The sequence below is a fragment of the Aulostomus chinensis genome, chromosome 9 (genome assembly GCF_037954235.1).
Source record: "Aulostomus chinensis isolate RoL2024-O1b breed Wild chromosome 9, RoL_Achi_v1.0, whole genome shotgun sequence".
In the NCBI taxonomy this organism is placed as follows: Eukaryota; Metazoa; Chordata; class Actinopteri; order Syngnathiformes; family Aulostomidae; genus Aulostomus; species Aulostomus chinensis.
The window spans coordinates 20,759,475-20,776,604 of record NC_141328.1 but is presented as its reverse complement, the minus strand read 5'-3'; the positions used below and the strand labels follow the sequence as shown (position 1 = coordinate 20,776,604).

General features: G+C 43.5%; 1 protein-coding gene across 4 annotated transcripts; it reads right to left on the bottom strand.

Moving 5' to 3' along the window:
- Positions 1 to 532: 532 nt before the first annotated feature.
- On the bottom strand, positions 533 to 16,156 carry atp13a2 (ATPase cation transporting 13A2). 4 transcript variants are annotated; one of them, XM_086214170.1, is made up of 29 exons: positions 16,023 to 16,156; positions 12,594 to 12,664; positions 11,246 to 11,413; positions 10,604 to 10,662; positions 10,445 to 10,511; positions 10,289 to 10,368; positions 9,715 to 9,792; positions 9,566 to 9,635; positions 9,345 to 9,479; positions 9,153 to 9,219; positions 8,546 to 8,677; positions 7,711 to 7,872; positions 7,519 to 7,629; positions 7,324 to 7,370; positions 7,030 to 7,218; positions 6,740 to 6,946; positions 5,354 to 5,443; positions 5,071 to 5,227; positions 4,827 to 4,935; positions 4,556 to 4,680; positions 4,225 to 4,397; positions 4,007 to 4,099; positions 3,761 to 3,840; positions 2,875 to 3,027; positions 2,671 to 2,767; positions 2,287 to 2,510; positions 2,052 to 2,203; positions 1,781 to 1,953; positions 533 to 1,526 (listed from the first exon to the last, which is right to left on the bottom strand). In XM_086214170.1, exons 2-29 carry the CDS (start codon positions 12,594 to 12,596, stop codon positions 1,362 to 1,364), a joined length of 3,366 nt encoding a protein of 1,121 aa, XP_086070296.1. In that variant the 5' UTR covers positions 12,597 to 12,664; positions 16,023 to 16,156; the 3' UTR covers positions 533 to 1,361. The 4 variants fall into 4 exon arrangements, with proteins under 4 accessions (XP_086070296.1, XP_086070298.1, XP_086070297.1 ...); XM_086214172.1 differs by lacking the exon at positions 16,023 to 16,156 and adding an exon at positions 13,805 to 13,977; XM_086214171.1 differs by lacking the exon at positions 16,023 to 16,156 and adding an exon at positions 13,699 to 13,821.
- Positions 16,157 to 17,130: the final 974 nt, after the last annotated feature.

The following is a 17,130-nucleotide window of genomic DNA, read 5'->3' as shown; positions in this document are numbered from 1 at the left end:
GCTGTACTTGATAAGCCACTGCATCGTATCTCCACCTTGTCGGCGGTGTGTGTATGTGCGCGCGCTCCTTTCTTCATTTTCCTCACTCGTGGACAGTGTGTGGGAACTCAGGACATGTAAAGCAGACTGAATGAAATGATCCAAGATTGTATTTTTACAGCGGGTGCGTTTGCTTGAACAGCGAATGACCGTAGTGAAGCTGGAGTTGGCACTTTCACAGCCTATGTTTAGAATCACGTGTGATGAAATGTAAATGTCCTGAGATGATCGAATGAATGCCAATCTGGCAATTAGTTTTCTGTTGTTTCAAACGATGGTCAGAGTAAGAAGTTGTAACATCATGTCTTGTGCGATTATGTATCTGATTGGCCTTTTAACTGATGAATGCACTGCTGAGATGGCACGTGTTGAAGCAGTTGTGTGCCACCGAGAGAAGAAACAACTGTGGCTGTTCAGGGTTGTTGTGCCCTGTAGATGTTCTTAGTTTTTTACATTTTTATTTGTCCAAATGGAGAAGAGATCTCAAAGCCATATTCAGTGGTGCACATCATCAACAGAAGTTCCTGAGTTGGTGGAATTCAGCTTGTGCCTCCTGTATCACATCTTTACTTCCCAGTTGCTTTTAACTGTAGTTCAAATACATGGGGGAGAAAACAGTTTTCAGAAATCCGGTTAAAAATTTTAGCTAAGAAATCCAGCAACATTGCAAGACATGGGGTTAGCTGAGCGCTGAGAACACAAACTGCCTGTAAATACAGATTTAATAAAGGATTTGCAAAAAAGAAGAATTTCTTTGTGACTCGTTTATTATGACTTTAAATTTGCTAAAAGGCACTTAATTTAAAAGGGACTCCACATTTAAATGCATTCAAACGCCATAAAAACACTGTTTCGGCAAAAGTAGTACAGCAACTGTGGTGGATTATCCAGAGTGACAAGGACACTTTTTTCAGAATAGTTGCAAATAAACATTTACAGTTCCTGATTGTGGCAAAGACCATTAGAATAAAACCAAAACCAGCTGCATGGCCAGAAAGCACCAGAAGTACAAGAAAGTATGTTTATTTTGGTGGACTGGCCCTTTTTAATGCTAATAACATGGAAACAGTTGGACCACGCTAGTAAACAAGACGGTCACCCGGTCTCCATTGGTCCATGCTACGCCCCTCCATGCTATGCCCCTCCACCAAGTTTTGTGAAAACTTAAGCAGGTAGCTTCATCCTGATAACAGATGAGTGAAATAACCTCCTTGTCGGAGGTAACCATGTTGTAACAGAATTTAAAAAAAACAAAACACACACACTGAAAAATATTTAATAGTTTTGTTTGGCTTAATGTCCAGTTGGAGGGAAGGTAGACGCTAGCTGATGCCGATGACTGTGTTCTCAGTGGGGAACAGGGTTTGATTAAGGGGCGGCCATGATGGCGAGTCAGACAGAAGCAAGTTTAGACGTTTGTATTCTTTCTTTGAGCGCTTTTGACGCAGCATGCGAAGACAGTTCAGGATACCCATGTCGATCAGCACCTGGAAATAAAACCACAGGTGTTCTGTTAAAAAGGAGGGGGGGGGGGGGACTTTGATCATTGGTCATCTTCATATTAGCTTTAGACCACACACGCTAGGTCTCTGCATCTGTCCAATGACCAGAAAAGAGAGATTATATTTAATTTTAAAAAGTTCTTCAATTCTGTTGTTGTGGGTCTCAGCTAATAGTGGTCAGGCAAATGTCTTATGAGGAATATTGAAGCTTTGAGTTTAATATTCATATTTCTACTCACCTCCACCACGAAACAAATGAAGAAGTTGAGAGCAGCCAGAGCCACAAGCAGCATTTTGAAGTTCATGTCAGAAATGTCATATAGCCGAAATATTTTAACAATGAAAGGTCCTGGATACAACACCAGCCAAGTCATCAGGCCAAAGTGGACCAGCAGCACACTGAGGAAAATCACTGAAAAGATACAAAGGGAAAAATCACCTCTGATTAATATCACTGCTGGTGTGAATGCACTGATGCAATCTCAAATCATTGTCAAGGGACATCATCACCATTGTGGTAGAGAGGTTTCTTGTGAGGGAAGCCCTTGGTGACCACCACAGCCATGATGATGTACTGGTAACCTGACAAGGCAAACACACTGGTGTCCTCCATGTTGGGTAGATTTTCTGGTCCAGACAAAGTTGTATTGAGTGGAATGAACCTAGGAAAATACACAGAGTGAAGTATTGCTGTGTGTGAAAGCACATCGAGTTCCAATAGAAACAAATGTTTTTTTCCACTAACCAGTCCTGTGACATGGTGATGAAGAGCGCTGCAAGCTGGCCCAGGATAATCATGCAGGTGTGGATGAAGAGGCTGCTGAGGACGGGCAGGGCCAGTAAGCTGGCTGGGGGTCTGCAGGGGTGGAGCTCATCACTGGGGCCTCCTTTCCCCATCACAATAGCCAGCAGAGTCACCAGAACAATGTCAATAAACAGGAACTGCAGGTCAGCCAGGGTTGTCTCCACCTGGATAGACCGGTCCGGTCACATGTTCAGGTATCATTAATACAGCAGAAGAAAGGGTGCTACAGGTGTCACGTCATTTACTCTTGATACACATGCAGATTTGATTAGATTGAATAAAGACAGCAATCAATGGGTGATCCAGCAAGGGAATGCTACTCACGCTGTAGAGGACGAGGACAGAGCTGAACTGAATCAAGCTGTACAGAGCCATGTATCTGAAGAGACTGAAGGAGGTGACCAGGGAACATCGGCCTTCTCTGCGGAGACGAGGAAGAGAGACGGGATTGTCTATTGTGCTGCAGATCTCAAACATTGGAGCTTAAGCCGGATTTAGCCATAATCATTCTGCCTCCTACTTCCTCACCTGATGAGCAGCGGTACACAGCTGATGTTTTCTGTCTTGGAAGTGAAAGGTGAAGCAACTGAGGCCTCCGCTTCAGACAGAGAAACCCCTACATCAGCAGCTCGCAAGGCCCCGCAGTCATTGGCCCCATCCCCGCACATGCCCACCCGGTAGCTGCAGAGGTGAATGGAGTTGGAGGTTTGATTTTTGGGTTGTTTTGTTCTGGTTCAGTCAGTGTCGCTCAGTGTACTGACTGTGTTTCCTTGAAATTCAATTCAACTGGACTGAACAATGCAGGTTATGCTGCTCACTGTCCTGGAAATAAAGACCATTGAAACTCCACAGTTACACAACACAACTACAGAAAACCCTCAGCATGACCTTTTAGTCCTGGAACATTCTACATATACTCAGTTTCAGTAATACACCCCCCCCCCCCCCCCCCATGAAAAAAAAAAAACATTTGTGCACACTCACACCTGGCTCGGTTGCCTTGTACTGTGCTGAAGCAGGATTTTGTGCTTGGGCACGGTAAAGATCACCCAGTGTGTGAGAAGTCATTAAGGAAGAATTGTAACACTCACAACAAGCTACATTCTACACTAAACCACTAGGGGGCGAAAAATGACCAGAAGCTTGGATGTCTACCCGTAAGCATGAGGTAAGATCTCAATTCAGCAGTCAATTTACATTCAACTCTCTTGTTTTCAGGATTGCAATCAGCTTTTACAAATATGAGCTGATGTCCCAGAACCATTTATGGCTGCTAGATGCCATTTCCAAAAGAACATAAAACCTCTGCTCTGAATGTAAATTAAAGAGGGTTTCGTTTACCTTCACACTCAACAAACTATCTGTTGCACTTGTGTACATTCCTGCTACATTTCCTTTCAGCTCTTGCACTCACTTTAGTTTCTGCAGCTCCTTCACCAGCTGAGTTTTCTGGTCAGGGGCCATGCGTGCGAATACTGTAGCTCGCATCAAAATCTGCAATGATTGCAAGTTAAAAAAGAAGAAGTCCTGATAGCACTCTTTTCATCACAGTCTGATTTGATAAACATGGTTTTACTATTCTCCTGGTTGTTGGATGCAAGTGCCTCCATGGAGGACTTGACTCTATCAGGTGTCAGAAAACTCTACAATATAAATGTACCTTTGGCAGATGCTCGGGAAAGTGATCACAGAGGGCAGCAAAGGACTTGCCATTTATAGCGAAGTGATAACCGAAGCTGTTCTGGTAGAGGCCCTGAGGGGAGAGGGGAACATTTTGCATGTATAAATGTGTGATTGAGACCTAGAATGATGCAATAATGGGGTTTAATAGTATTTTAGTGGCGATGACACTCAAAAGTGAGTAGCAACATGACAGACCTGAGTATAAACTTCTACGCCGCCTTGTCTGGCTCCGCCATCTCCCAGGTTGAACCTCAGAGTAGGCATGGACTGTGTAGTGTAAGGGGTTGCTTTGACAAAGACCACCTTCTCATTAGATCCAACCATCCCACAGCTTTGTGCGACGTTGACAGCTGTTAAAATGTTGTCACCTATGTGAAGAAAAAAGAAAAAAAACCCAACAGGATTTGGCGTTCAGGGGCATCTGAGTTAAATCAGGAAAATTGAAGAAGAAATGCAGAGGATTCCTGACACTTCATACCTTTACAATTTAAAAATGAATAGCTGTGATTAAACAAATATCTCTCACCAGTGACCATGACAGTGCGAAGTTGTGCCAGCTTCAGGACGTTGATGACTGCGGCGCTCTCTGGCTTCACCAGGTTCTTCATCATCAGCAAGCCCATGAAGATCAAGTCTTTCTCCACTGCTCCTCTGCGAATGGACATACAGCAGCATCAACAAATATTTCAGCTGCATCCGTGTCCAAATGACTGCGTGCTTTTGGGTTTAAGGGTAAAAGTGTCTATGAGGGAACTCCGCAGGCAACGAGAAGCCAGGAGAACAGCGATGATGCTCACCGTTCAATGGTGCCAATGTCAGAGCTGTCGACTGGTTTATATCCCAGTGCAAGAACCCGGAGACCCTCGCTAGCAAAGTTACGCAGTTTGCTTGAGAACTCTGCCGGCACTGTAAACCAAAATTAATAAAAAGTGTTTCATTCAGCAAAAAAGATGCAGTCCAAAAAAAAAAAAAAAAAAAAGACTGGCCTTGAGTACAAATTTATCATGGCTGAGACAAGAGGCCTTGTCGAGCAATATTTACCAGTTTCTGCACGGCACAGGCTAGCTACCATCTCTGGGGATCCTTTCATGAAAGCGAGGGCTGAGTGTCCCCCGCGCTCCAGCGTCACCACACTCATCCTCTGCAGGGCCGAGGAGAAGGGAAACCTCTGAATGATGGCCACCGCCTCGCTAGTGGACTGACACAGAACAAAGACTTCAAATTAATGCGTGACTGGAAAGAAGACTCTCGCTGACCACGGCATGCGATATTTGTCCAAAATAAAAAACACAAAGGTCTCATTGACTGAAATGATGACACTCACAGTTGGAGGAGGTCTCATCACAGCTAAAACTCTGTGACCTCCAAACTCTGCATCCAGCACATTTCCTTCGCCTTCTGGTTCCTGGAGTGTCTGAAAAAGTAGATATCAAGTAGAGGCAATGATATATTCCATCTTACTGTGGATTTCTATTGTAACAGGTGGAGTAAATGTGAATAGATGGTAGTGAGACATGTGATGTGCCTAAACAATCAGAGTTTGAACAACAGCAATCAAAATCCCAGTACGATTTGTTTTGGCCTCGGTAACGAAAACTTTCTATTCGCCAGTCCAAATCAAAGTTCCTCCCGGTGTTATCAGTGTAAGCTCTGCATCGTCAACTGTCAGACACTCCTAAGCTGCGGGAAAACCAGCACGGCTGAGAGAAAGAACAGATCTTAACCCTTTGACAAACATTAAGAACCATCTGTTGGTTGTCATCGCTTTCAATGGGGCTTTGACTCAATCCAGCAAGGCAAAATGATCGGGATCCTGAGGGCATATGGAACTGCTCACTGCCTCTTGAAGAAGTCTAGAACTCTACACTGAAACCGAGGTCGAGGTTGTCACCCCAGATGGTGAAAGTGATGAGTCTAACTGAGCCCCTTACTGTTCGTAACAGTGCTGGACGACAGTCTGAGAACTTGGTTTTACGATCATATTGAGAAGGTTAAAAAAGGACAGGGGCTGTCAAACCTGCTGTTGTGAGTAAACGACACTTAATAACGGTGAACATGAACCCCTCATGGTCGATGATGACGTGGTCCTTGGACGCTTTTGATTCTTAAAATATCTCAGCTGCAGGATACAGAACTCAGAACATGACATCACTTCAAGTCAGTGAGGTACGTGGTCGCCCGCAGGACATCTGCTCATTTGCTCACAATATAAATAATTGACAAAGAATTTTGTTGCTGCCTGTGAAACGTAAATCAAACAAGAACGGAGGGATTTCTGTCAGGGCAACAGTACTGGCAGGTAGGTACTTGGTACTTGTGCCAGCTACAGGAAAACAAGCGACACGACAAAGACACAAGTGACCCTGGACAGTATCATTTTACATCACTCACTTCACATCAAAATTCTCAACCGGCAATCCAAACGCTGCCATGAAAAGTGCCATCAAACCTTCTTCTGTGACCTCTCAAATCCTACCCACTTTCCTTGGGATGATATTCACAGTTTGACGGATGTTCAGTGTATTCTTCCGCCTCAGATGATAGAATTTCCTACTTCCCAGCTGTTCATAAACACAGTAGTTGGGCTCCGCACATGACTGATAGAGAAATTTATGGCAACCTCCCAAAAGATCTCAGATGTTCATAACAAACAGAGTTCCTGACTCAAAACAGAAAAAAAGAAACGTAGCGAGTTTTCATAGAATCATACCCAACCAGTGGACTGGAACATTTTTAACTCCAGAGGGTCCCCCAGAGGCTCCCCTTTCAGCACCGTCACAGTGTGACAGCAGGCCAGACCAGAGAGCATAGGTCCTGAAGGAAGACGTTTGGGATCTGAAACCAGTTCTGAGAAACCATCAGATCCCCCCTGCATCACCCCCCACACATCCAGACCCTCCTCTGTCAGGGTTCCCGTCTGGAAACACAAAGGTACAGAATGAAACGCAACTCCAACATGTAAACTGGCCACAACTGTAACACAACAAACCGTCTCCTCACCTTGTCGAAGCAGAAGAGGGAGACCTTGCCACAGACGTTGATGCGTGGCGGACTGATGCAGAAGATGCCGTGCTTCTTCAGCCTACTTTGGGCATAGATGGTACCAGTAGTGATGGCAGCTGGCAGGGCGGGAGGCACTGCGATGGTGATGACATCCAGGGTCCTGATCACCAACTCCATCCAGGTCGCCTGGACACACATCCGCACAAGTGTGTGACACGACTACTTAGACTGTGGGTGGAAAACCAAGACTGGCCAGGTTGTGTTTTCCTTGAATGTGGAGCCTGCACTTACGTGGGTTTTTGAGAGGACCACAGAGCTGTAAATGGTGCCAATCAAAGCTGCAGAAAATAATGAAGAAAATCTTTGTGTTAATTATCTACTAACGATTAAAGCAGAAACATAGCATTGAATTAATGTCCACTACAAAACAGAAAGCAGTGTCACTCATGCATGTGTAACTTTAGGAGGACTTGTTAAAGCTCTTACCAACAAAACCCAGGATGAGCAAGAACTTAACAGCGTCTTGGTAGAAACGGAAGTTGGTTGGCTGAGGATATAAGATGGAGCTGACCAAGTTACCTTTGGCGGTAAAAAACCCTGAGGATGAAATCCAGGGACATTTAATTACATAACAGCATCTCCCTAAATATGCTGCAGACTCTCAGTTTCTCTTCTCACCAGTGCTTGTAACTATGGCGACAGCGCCACCACCTCCTGGTCTTCCTCCTTTGGCCTGGATCACATGGGTCCCACAGAAGATTGTGTGTCTGCGCTCAGTCTCGGAGTTGTACCTGCCATCGCCAGCCGTCAGTGGAGTTTTCAGGACTGGGACACTTTCGCCTGGACACGAGAGAAAGAGAGCAAGAGCGAGTTAACACAGAGACATCACCGGAAAGGACAGACGGACACATTTGGCCTCACAGACCTACATGGATGTTTCTGCTGATGCTGAATTTGAGGAAAGAAGCAGAAAGAAGCGAGTTTTGGCGGCAGTACCCACCTTTGTACTCCAGAGCAAAACAATACTTGAGCATGAGTAGTGTAATATTTTCTTGTCAGCCAGTGAAAGATTTTAGTTTTTGTTGATATCTAAATTCCCTCAAGTAGCTTTCTCACTTTTACTGAGGAACAAGAGGGAAAAGACCTCAACACTCTAAAACAATGACTAAACAATGGCAATATTCAAAATTATGAAACACTTTAAGTTGTGGATTGTGGCTTTATAGGCTCCGTGACGTGAAAAACTCTTCTGTTTTTCAATGAAAACACTGAATATTCACAAACTGAAATAAGACAACCCAGTCATGGCAAGGTGGGCTGGCCCACGCATCACAAGGGGCTCCATTGAAACTACAGCTCAGACAACAGCTGTATGCTGTCATTTAATAGACATGAGTATTACTTTTTTAGAATGTGAAGTAATACCACAGTAATTGTGGTATTTTGGCAAGCTGTTCAGTTGGAGTTATACAACAAGACCCTCCAAGGTAGGCCGTGGGTGGTTAGTCGTCACCTGTGAGCATGCTCTCGTTGACCAGACACTCCCCAGCCAGCAGGGCGGCGTCACAAGGTAGTAGCAGACCATCCTGAGGTATAATTATACAGTCACCAGGCACCAGATTCACAGAGCTCACACACTCCTCCTCTGAGAGAACACACAACAATACACAAGCAGACTGAGAGCTTCAGCCACTGAGACTATTTTTTTGTTTGTTGATGTGCTCGTCTAGAAATTAGTGGAAAGCAAATTAAAGTTCGAGGGGGAACAAAAGAGAAAACAAAGGTGTGTGTGTGAAAAACAGCAGCACTTTTGAAAAGCAGGAACACATGCAGTGTGTGTGGTTAAAACAAGGCTGCTAATCCTTCGCAAATATTCCTGAGAAGCTTAAAAAAATAAATTCAGTTTATTGTGCACTGTTCACATTATCTCAAATTTCAAAGATTTTCTGGCATTTTTTCCTTCAAGGCAAGTTCCTGTACTTTCTGCTCTGGTGGCCTGGGAGTTGAGCTACCAACCCATGAACCACAATATCCCTGGTTGTTTCTAGCCTCGGAGCTTTGCTGCTTGTTGTTTGCACTGTAAATTTGAACAAATTCATAGCGGAAGAATAAAAACTTACCTCCTGAGTCCCTGTGCACTGTGACATTTGTCACCAACTGGGCCATGTTGCGAAGAGTAATGCTTTGCTGTGGAGTAAAAAAGAATGAAAGTTTACATACTATTACTCATTAAAACTGTCTTATTATTACAATAAAGTCAACAAAGTAATAAACCTAACATGGAATCACTATGATAAACTCTCTAGATTTACCTTGCGGGTCTCATAGAGGGAGATACTAATGGAGAGAAGGGAGATAACAAATATACACGTAGCGTAATAATAATATTCATCAATCATCCACAGGGTGATGCTGAAGATCTGGAACATGTAGAACGGGTTTAGGACCTGGAGCAGGTGAACAGGAAGAGGAAGTGGTTCAATAAATATAGACCAAAACAAAAATTCGTGAAGAAGTCAATCTGCTATCTCACCTCCTCAAACAGCAGCTTCAAGTAAGACTTCACAGGTACATCAATGAGGTTGGGCCCGTACACGCGTCTCCTGAGAGAGATCAGCCATGAATGACTCAGCAGTGCCCCAATCACGATCCCTTTATTGCTCCTTTCATTCCGCCGCTTACCTCAAGCTCTGCTCAAGGGGGCTCAGACCCTTTTGGAAGCCATACAGGTCCTTGCAGGTCCAGTCCTCATTGAGGACACTACAGACAAAGACCAAAGATGTAAAATTAGAGTGATCCCCTCTGCACGTGTCTTAAGGCACGAAAATAATACCACACATACCGAGCCAGAAAAAAAAACAACAACACAGTATGTAGCATGTTAAAATCCGAAATACTTCTGATGTCCTCTTAAAAATCTAATGTTCACTGAGCACTGAGAAAACTGACTGACTGGATGTGAAAACAGGTTTCTGGTGTCAAACTTGCTACACAGTGAAGCCCAAACAACTGCAAGAACAAGAAGTGTACATTGTTGACCAGAGGGGGTGTTTAAAGAACGAAGCAGAAGTGCATCAATAAAGGAGAGAAGATGTGTTTAAAAAAATACGAATGTTCTGGTATTTTGGATTCCTTTTGTAGAAATGTTTAATATGAATTTACACAACTTATTATTGCCCGGGGGCCATTTCCTTCCCAAGACACAGCCGAGCGATTGCTCAACACTTAGCATTTCCTGGTTTTCTTGTTACAGTACCTAACACGACAGAAGGCGCCCTTCCTGTCCAGCCAGACGTAGCGCATCCCTTCAAACAGGTAGTAGCGCAGCAGCGTTTTCTGTAATACAACCATTTTAGTTATTTTTCGTAGAATACCGTCATACATGCTTATCGGCTGACTTTTTCTTCCGTACCTTCTCTGTGTTCAGCTGTACTGTATCTCTCCATTCCATATCCTCCAGATCCCCCAACACTTCCAGACTACAAGAGAGAAAAAACAAAACACAAGTACTGCAGTTGTAGAGCATTTGCGTACATGTGCATGGTGAGGGACAGTTATGCTGTCGGCTGACCTGCCCTCGTCCATCTCCTCAGTCAGGACCTCCACCACATGCTGCTGACCAAAATTGTCCTGAAGCAAAAAAATACAACCGGATGTGTTACATTTACTTCTCTGTCCTGTTGCCCTTCGTACGCTTCTCTTCGCAGGGTGCTCTCAGGCCGGTAACTTTTGAAGATTCATCTGGATCAAACTGTAGCTCCTGAAGTTAATGGGATGTTGCTAGCAGCAGTGCTTTTCTGAACGTGCCATAGATGAATTTCTTTCAAATTCTTTCTCAAGTCTCTGCATAATGGTTGATGATAAAATAGTCCGTTCCTCTGGAAAAATGTGAGCATATTTTGAAAAAATTCATTCAGGTCATGTATTTTTATTCAGGACTGAAGCTGGGACATTTTTGGCGTATGTGTATAAGATGTATGGAGGGCTTTATGTGGCATTTAAGTCTGGACTCAAACTGGATTTCAGACATCAGTAGACACTAAAATTTATGAATTTCCATCAAACTTTAGTGAAAGCTTGACCAACATTCATTAAAAACCACAAGAGTAGAACTTCTAATGACAGTTATTCGGACAATTCAGAGAGGAATGCAGTTTCCTAATCGTGGTGGGTATCAAGTCCATCTAAATAAGGGACTAATCGATAATCTCACCCTTATGAGCAGGAAATCTGCCAAAGCCAGAGGGCAGGAGCAGCAGCGGGCGAGAACAGCGAGCCGAGGACGCCAGTGAAACAAAATCAGGAGGAGGCCCAAGGACAGCACGGCGGCGACGCGACACACCCACACTCGCCATCGCACCCACTTATACCCCTGAATGTCCTGGGGGGGGGGGGGCAAACATGTCACACAGTTTGAGTCTAAAGCTAAAAAGGTACTCTTCATTAAGAACATTTTGCACCAACAAACCACCATTAAAAACCATTTGCCTATTTCTTCTTTCTTTTATTTTACTACTGTGAAGGACGTTTTCTCTGGGTAACTGCTGATTTGGGATCAGATCAAGACATTAGGACATGAGACAACACACCCCATGACCAGGGATCCTGTGGAACCGTCTCCCAGTTTCGGTCCGAGATGCAGGCACCCTCTCGACCTTTAAGAGCAGACTAAAGACCTTCCTTTTTGATCAGGCTTATAGTTGGGCTGCTTAGGCTGGCCCTTAGATATGCTGCTATAGGCTTAGGCTGCTGGGGGATCTCCCATGGTGCACTGGGCTTCTCTCTACTCCTCTTTGTCCTCCTATATTTGTCATACATAAATCATACTCATATGGATTACTAACTCATCTTCTTCTCCGGAGCCTTCGGGCTCCTCTCATTCCAGATACCGGGTGCTGCTGGAGCAGGCTGCAGACCTGAAGAGGCTCAAGCTGCCACCCGTAGCTCCACCTGCTCACGTCCTCGTCTGTCCATCAGTCTCTTCCTTTTCTCTCTCTCTTTACTTCTGTATATCTGTCTTCCTCCATTATCTGTCTTTGTCTCTGCCCCGCTCTCCTGCTCTCTTTCCCCCCAACCGGTCAAAGCAGATGGCCGTCCCCTTTGAGCCTGGATCTGCTCGACGTTCCTGCCTGTTAAAAGGAAGGTTTTCGTCGCCGCTGTTGCAGGATGTGCTTGCTGATGGAGAATTGTTGGGTGTAGATTCATTGAAGGAGTGTGGTACTGGACCTGCTCTACCTGTAAGGTGTCATGAGATAACTTTTGTTGTGATTTGGCGCCATACAAATAAAACTGACTTGACTTGATCACTGAAAGAGACCTGAGGTTTAACTGATCCGACAGCTATTACTTGAGTAAAAATGGTAGGCCATCTTGGACGGTTGTTGGCAGTCGGTATTATAAAGGACACAGGTGTTCCAACAGAAGTCATTCAGCTGTCTGGTTTGCTCTGGATTAAAACTAAATAATCCCAGTAGGTGAATGCTTTTCTCCTTCAATACCCTTCCATGACCATTTGATGCTTCAGTCAAATTTATTCACCCCTCTTGCGAGAGTAATCTTACCATGGGGGGAGTCAGGAGGGAGTCCTACAGAGTGGGTGAGATGGGTCCGCTCTGCAGCTCAACCACACTTCCTACAGAACAGGTAACACACCATTAGGACAGCCATCCATCTGCTGGGACATTTACTGAGCAGCACAATCACGCCTTTAAGATCAACATTGACAAGACACAAACTGCAGGGATATGCTGGCGGGAAATAAATCAGCGGTGACAGATGAATAATTATAGCGAGGATTATCCGTAGCCTACCACCTGGTCTGAGGCACGCGAGGGAGAGATTGGGCTCCGAACCCTTCATTTCAGCTGCGACACACAGCAGAGCCCAAAACACCTGATTCATGGTACAAAAGCTGCTATATAGAGAGCTGCACCAATGACATATCAGCTCCTGTAGGGCATCACACACAGCTGACTCACATCTACTCAGGGTTTACAACAGTGTTAGTTCATGTTTGCTCTATCCAGTTTTTCTTGTATGAATATCAAGTTACGTAAAGATCTCCACATCAGAAAGCTGCCAAGATTTAAGTGACAAGTGACATAATCCAGGAGGGCCGACTAACACTAACAAACAGAACCAAAAAATAGAAAAAAAAGAGGGAAATGGGAACCTAAAAACTTATTTTTGTTCATGAAAATTTTTCAGAATTATTAAAAAAAAAATATATATATATATATAAAATATCAAAGTTGATATACAACTATTAGTCTTATGAGGGCACACACACACACACACACACACACACACCCGCACGCACACGTCACACATAAAAGTAGGACAGACCGGTTCCACAGAACATGAATTTGGAGTAAAAGCTCCATAAACAGGCGTGCTGTAAAGTCTGTCTACTTAAATAAACATATATGAGTCTACGTTACCGCACAATAACAGAGGAGATAAGCGCTGTAAAAGGAAGGCTTGTTTAACCCCGTGCTCCCTTCCGCTTTCGTAGAGAAGGACTACGGTGAATTGTCGCTAAAATAAAACGTCCGTCATTTAACAACAGAGCTAAAGAATTAAAAAAAAAAAAAAAAGGTCTTACTGTCGAGTTGAGACTATGTGTGAAATAAATAAATAAATAAATAAATCCCCGATGAGACAAACCGGAGCGGTCCAAAGTTTTGCTGCGGTGAGCCAGTGAGTTCAGCGGCTCCTCTTCACCTGCGCCCCCGCCGCCACCGAAGCTGCTGCTGCGAGGAGAACCACATACCTGAAGACCCGTCCTACTGGCTCTGGAGCCCGGAATGCCTTAACCGCCTATTAATATGATCTCTGCCGGCGTCATCGGCCTCACTCACAGCCAAAGTATTCCTACGAGTTTTGCAGGCAACATAATTTACAAAGTCCCATAATCAATGCAACTGACTGGCCCCTCCCTCCCACTGAGCATGTCACAGTAGATGAAGCGTCACGGAATTCACAGTCATCGAGGAAGAGATTATAAGCAACACCTTGTTTTTTTCGAAATTTTGAAACACACCATCTGAACAGCGATCACACACACACACACACACACACACACACACACACACACACACACACACACACACATACACACACACACACACGCACGCACGCAAAGCGCTATCGGGAATCATGTGAAAGATTGTGCTGATATGAGTTTTTAACAAATCACATGCCTCTTTTGTTCAAATTCTGGCAAAAATCTCTACCAAAAAGGAGCCGGGAAAAGAAAATCAAAAGCGTCAAGCGTTCAATCCACCCTCATCCCCCGAGTCGTGGTTTGCTGAGAGTCTGACTATTTCAAATCAGCTGTTGTAACCTTCGAGTCGTGTTCACCCCTCATCGCCTACTGTAGTGTTGACCGGTGTGTTTTAACTGCTCTTCAATCAGAACAAGAAGCATTTATCACCACCAAATTTTTATTTAACATTTTTAAACTGTGAACAATGTCTCAAATTTATGTTTAACATGGAATTGGGGAAATAATAACTGCATTACAAAATGACAACGTGCAACTAAGTAACTAAAGAGCAAACTCAACATGTAGTATGTATGTGCCTGTGTTTGAAAGGAGAGTAAAAGATGATGATGTGTGTGTTATAGCAGTAGAGTGTGTAAGTGGCTGTATCTCAGTGAGCACGGTGGAATAAGGTTAGGGTTGTGTGTGTGTGTGTGAGTGTGTGTGTGTGTGTGTGTGTGTGTGTGTGTGTGTGTGTGTGTGTGTGTGTGTGTGTGTGTGTTTATGTATGTTTTATGTCTAATGGAAGTCTGGATTCCCATTCATTTCCTTTGCCGGTCACTTTTGACCGGGAACACCACAGGTGTAACAAAGTTGATTAAAACACTTAAAATTCAATTAAAGTGGCGATCATCATTTGTATATGTTCAAGTGCATAGTGTGGAGGAATTCATACGGCCTTGAAGCAATCAGGTACGCGATATGTGTGGATGTTTTAAGTTTAAATCGGTCAGATCTGACCGGAGCACGACAGGAAGGTTAAAATAAAGCCATAGCAACTCATACATCCGGGGCTTGTTTCAATCATGCCTTTGCTGGACTGACAACATCAACTAGTGCAGGAGGTCAAGATGAATGAGAGTCACTGCATTCTCCTTTAATCCATTCAAGTCCAAGCCTCTGAACAATGTCAAGAACACTTTGGAGGAAAGGCAGACATCAAAAGAGAATTGGATATTATATTTCTATTAATATGCCTTCATAAGTAATGTCCTCTGGATGGGTGGCCCGAGAAAATCCGATTTCGGTTTCATCCTCTAGAAATGACACATTGCAAACTTGTTGCTCTCCTGTCAAAAAAAGGGAAATAAGGTCTTCTTAGGTTAAAAAAGTCCCCCTGTGGGTTCGCTGGTTTGAGGCTGCACCACCTGCACATCTAATATTCCGATGTCACTCGATCTACATCAAAAACTGTCTCAACTTACACACTGAATGGCTTTGAAATGTAATATTTCTGCTCCTCAGAGGATGGACCATACTGCCTGCAATAATTCCCACATGTTCCTCTGGCTATCGGTCTCCATTCACCCTTACTTTGGTAGAAGCCGCGTAAGAAGGTAATGGATTCATAGATTATTGTTGATTAGGATAATAACACCACTGGGGTCGAGCTGATGGGGCTTTGGTCAGACTAATAATGCTGCTGGTTTTCATCATGTCCGTGATACAATGTAACATATCGCTGCGTTAATTCACGACTAGATGTTTCCGATGAATTATTTTCTTCCTCAAAATTTCGGTAAATTCCAAATATCTTAAGCAGTCTGCCGATATGTCCCTGTAATATTTGGTATCAGAGAATCAGATGGCAGAGAGGCGCGGCTAGCTCCGACGCTAGCTAGCAACGGCTGGTTCGAGCCAACAATTAGCAAACACATCAGTTTAGCACCCCAGGGTGCTCTCGGGAGAGAGAGAGATTACTCATTTGCATTCACAAAACACTTACGCATGTCCATCCTGCTGTTGTCAAGGGGATTACTTTCAGTTGAACTCCTTAATTTCAGCGTCTTTCATTGGGCGGCACGCTGGCTGATACCAGGACATAAACTGTCACTCCGCCTGCAAAGTTAACGCTTCTACGGAAGGCGCGGATGGCCAAACATCCATCGGGCAAGTCAAACTTGTCACTGCATTTACGGAACCAGTATTGGGTTCGCGAAGATGAACAAAAACTATATTTTTGGTCCACACACCAAACGATCTCGTGATTTTAGGTAAAAACAAAAACGTTGAAAATCTTATCCATTTTCACCGATTCATAAATATTTGTATGTTTCCCCCTTTGCAAAATACTGTAAGTGACCTCAACAAAAGGATTTTTCTTTCTAAATCTAAGACCTTTCACCAAAGTCCTCCTTCATAGATATATAGTAAAAAAGAAAAAAAAAACAAAGCCAATTATTTGTGTTAATGAAAAACAGCATTCCTCAAGATACAAAGAAGCGATCAAAGCAATTACTATATGTAGTACAACTAAGATAAGATAACCCTTTATATGAGGGAAACTGGCACTGTTAGAGCAGCATAAAAAGAGAAGTAGCGGCAGAAAAATTACAGAGCAAAAAAATAGAAGAAACTGCAATAAACTACAGTAAAAAAAAAAAAACAATATACTGTAATACACTATCATAAACTACAAACAACTACTATAAATATTAGCAGCATAAGTATTGGGCAGCATTAGTGTTGGCTGTTGCACAGTACTGTGTTGAGTATTGCACTGTTAAGAGTTAGATACTGCACACAAGATTGTCCAGGGTCTGGTAGGGGTGGTTACTGGGAGCAGTGCTTGTTGTACACTCTATGTACAACGTGTACTATGTTTAAAGTGTAAAGTTTTTGTCATGTATTTATCGCCATTCACTTATTTTTTTACTTTCAGAAGTATGATATCATGATGCTAATGTTTTTTCTGTAATTTGAATCACGCAATATGTAGTACTCTTGATGCGTGCGCTATCATTTTTAGTTATTTTCATGTAGGTATTTCTTAAAAAACTTATTTTACAGATTGTGGTTTATGAACTATTTTATTCACAATTATTCTCATCCCA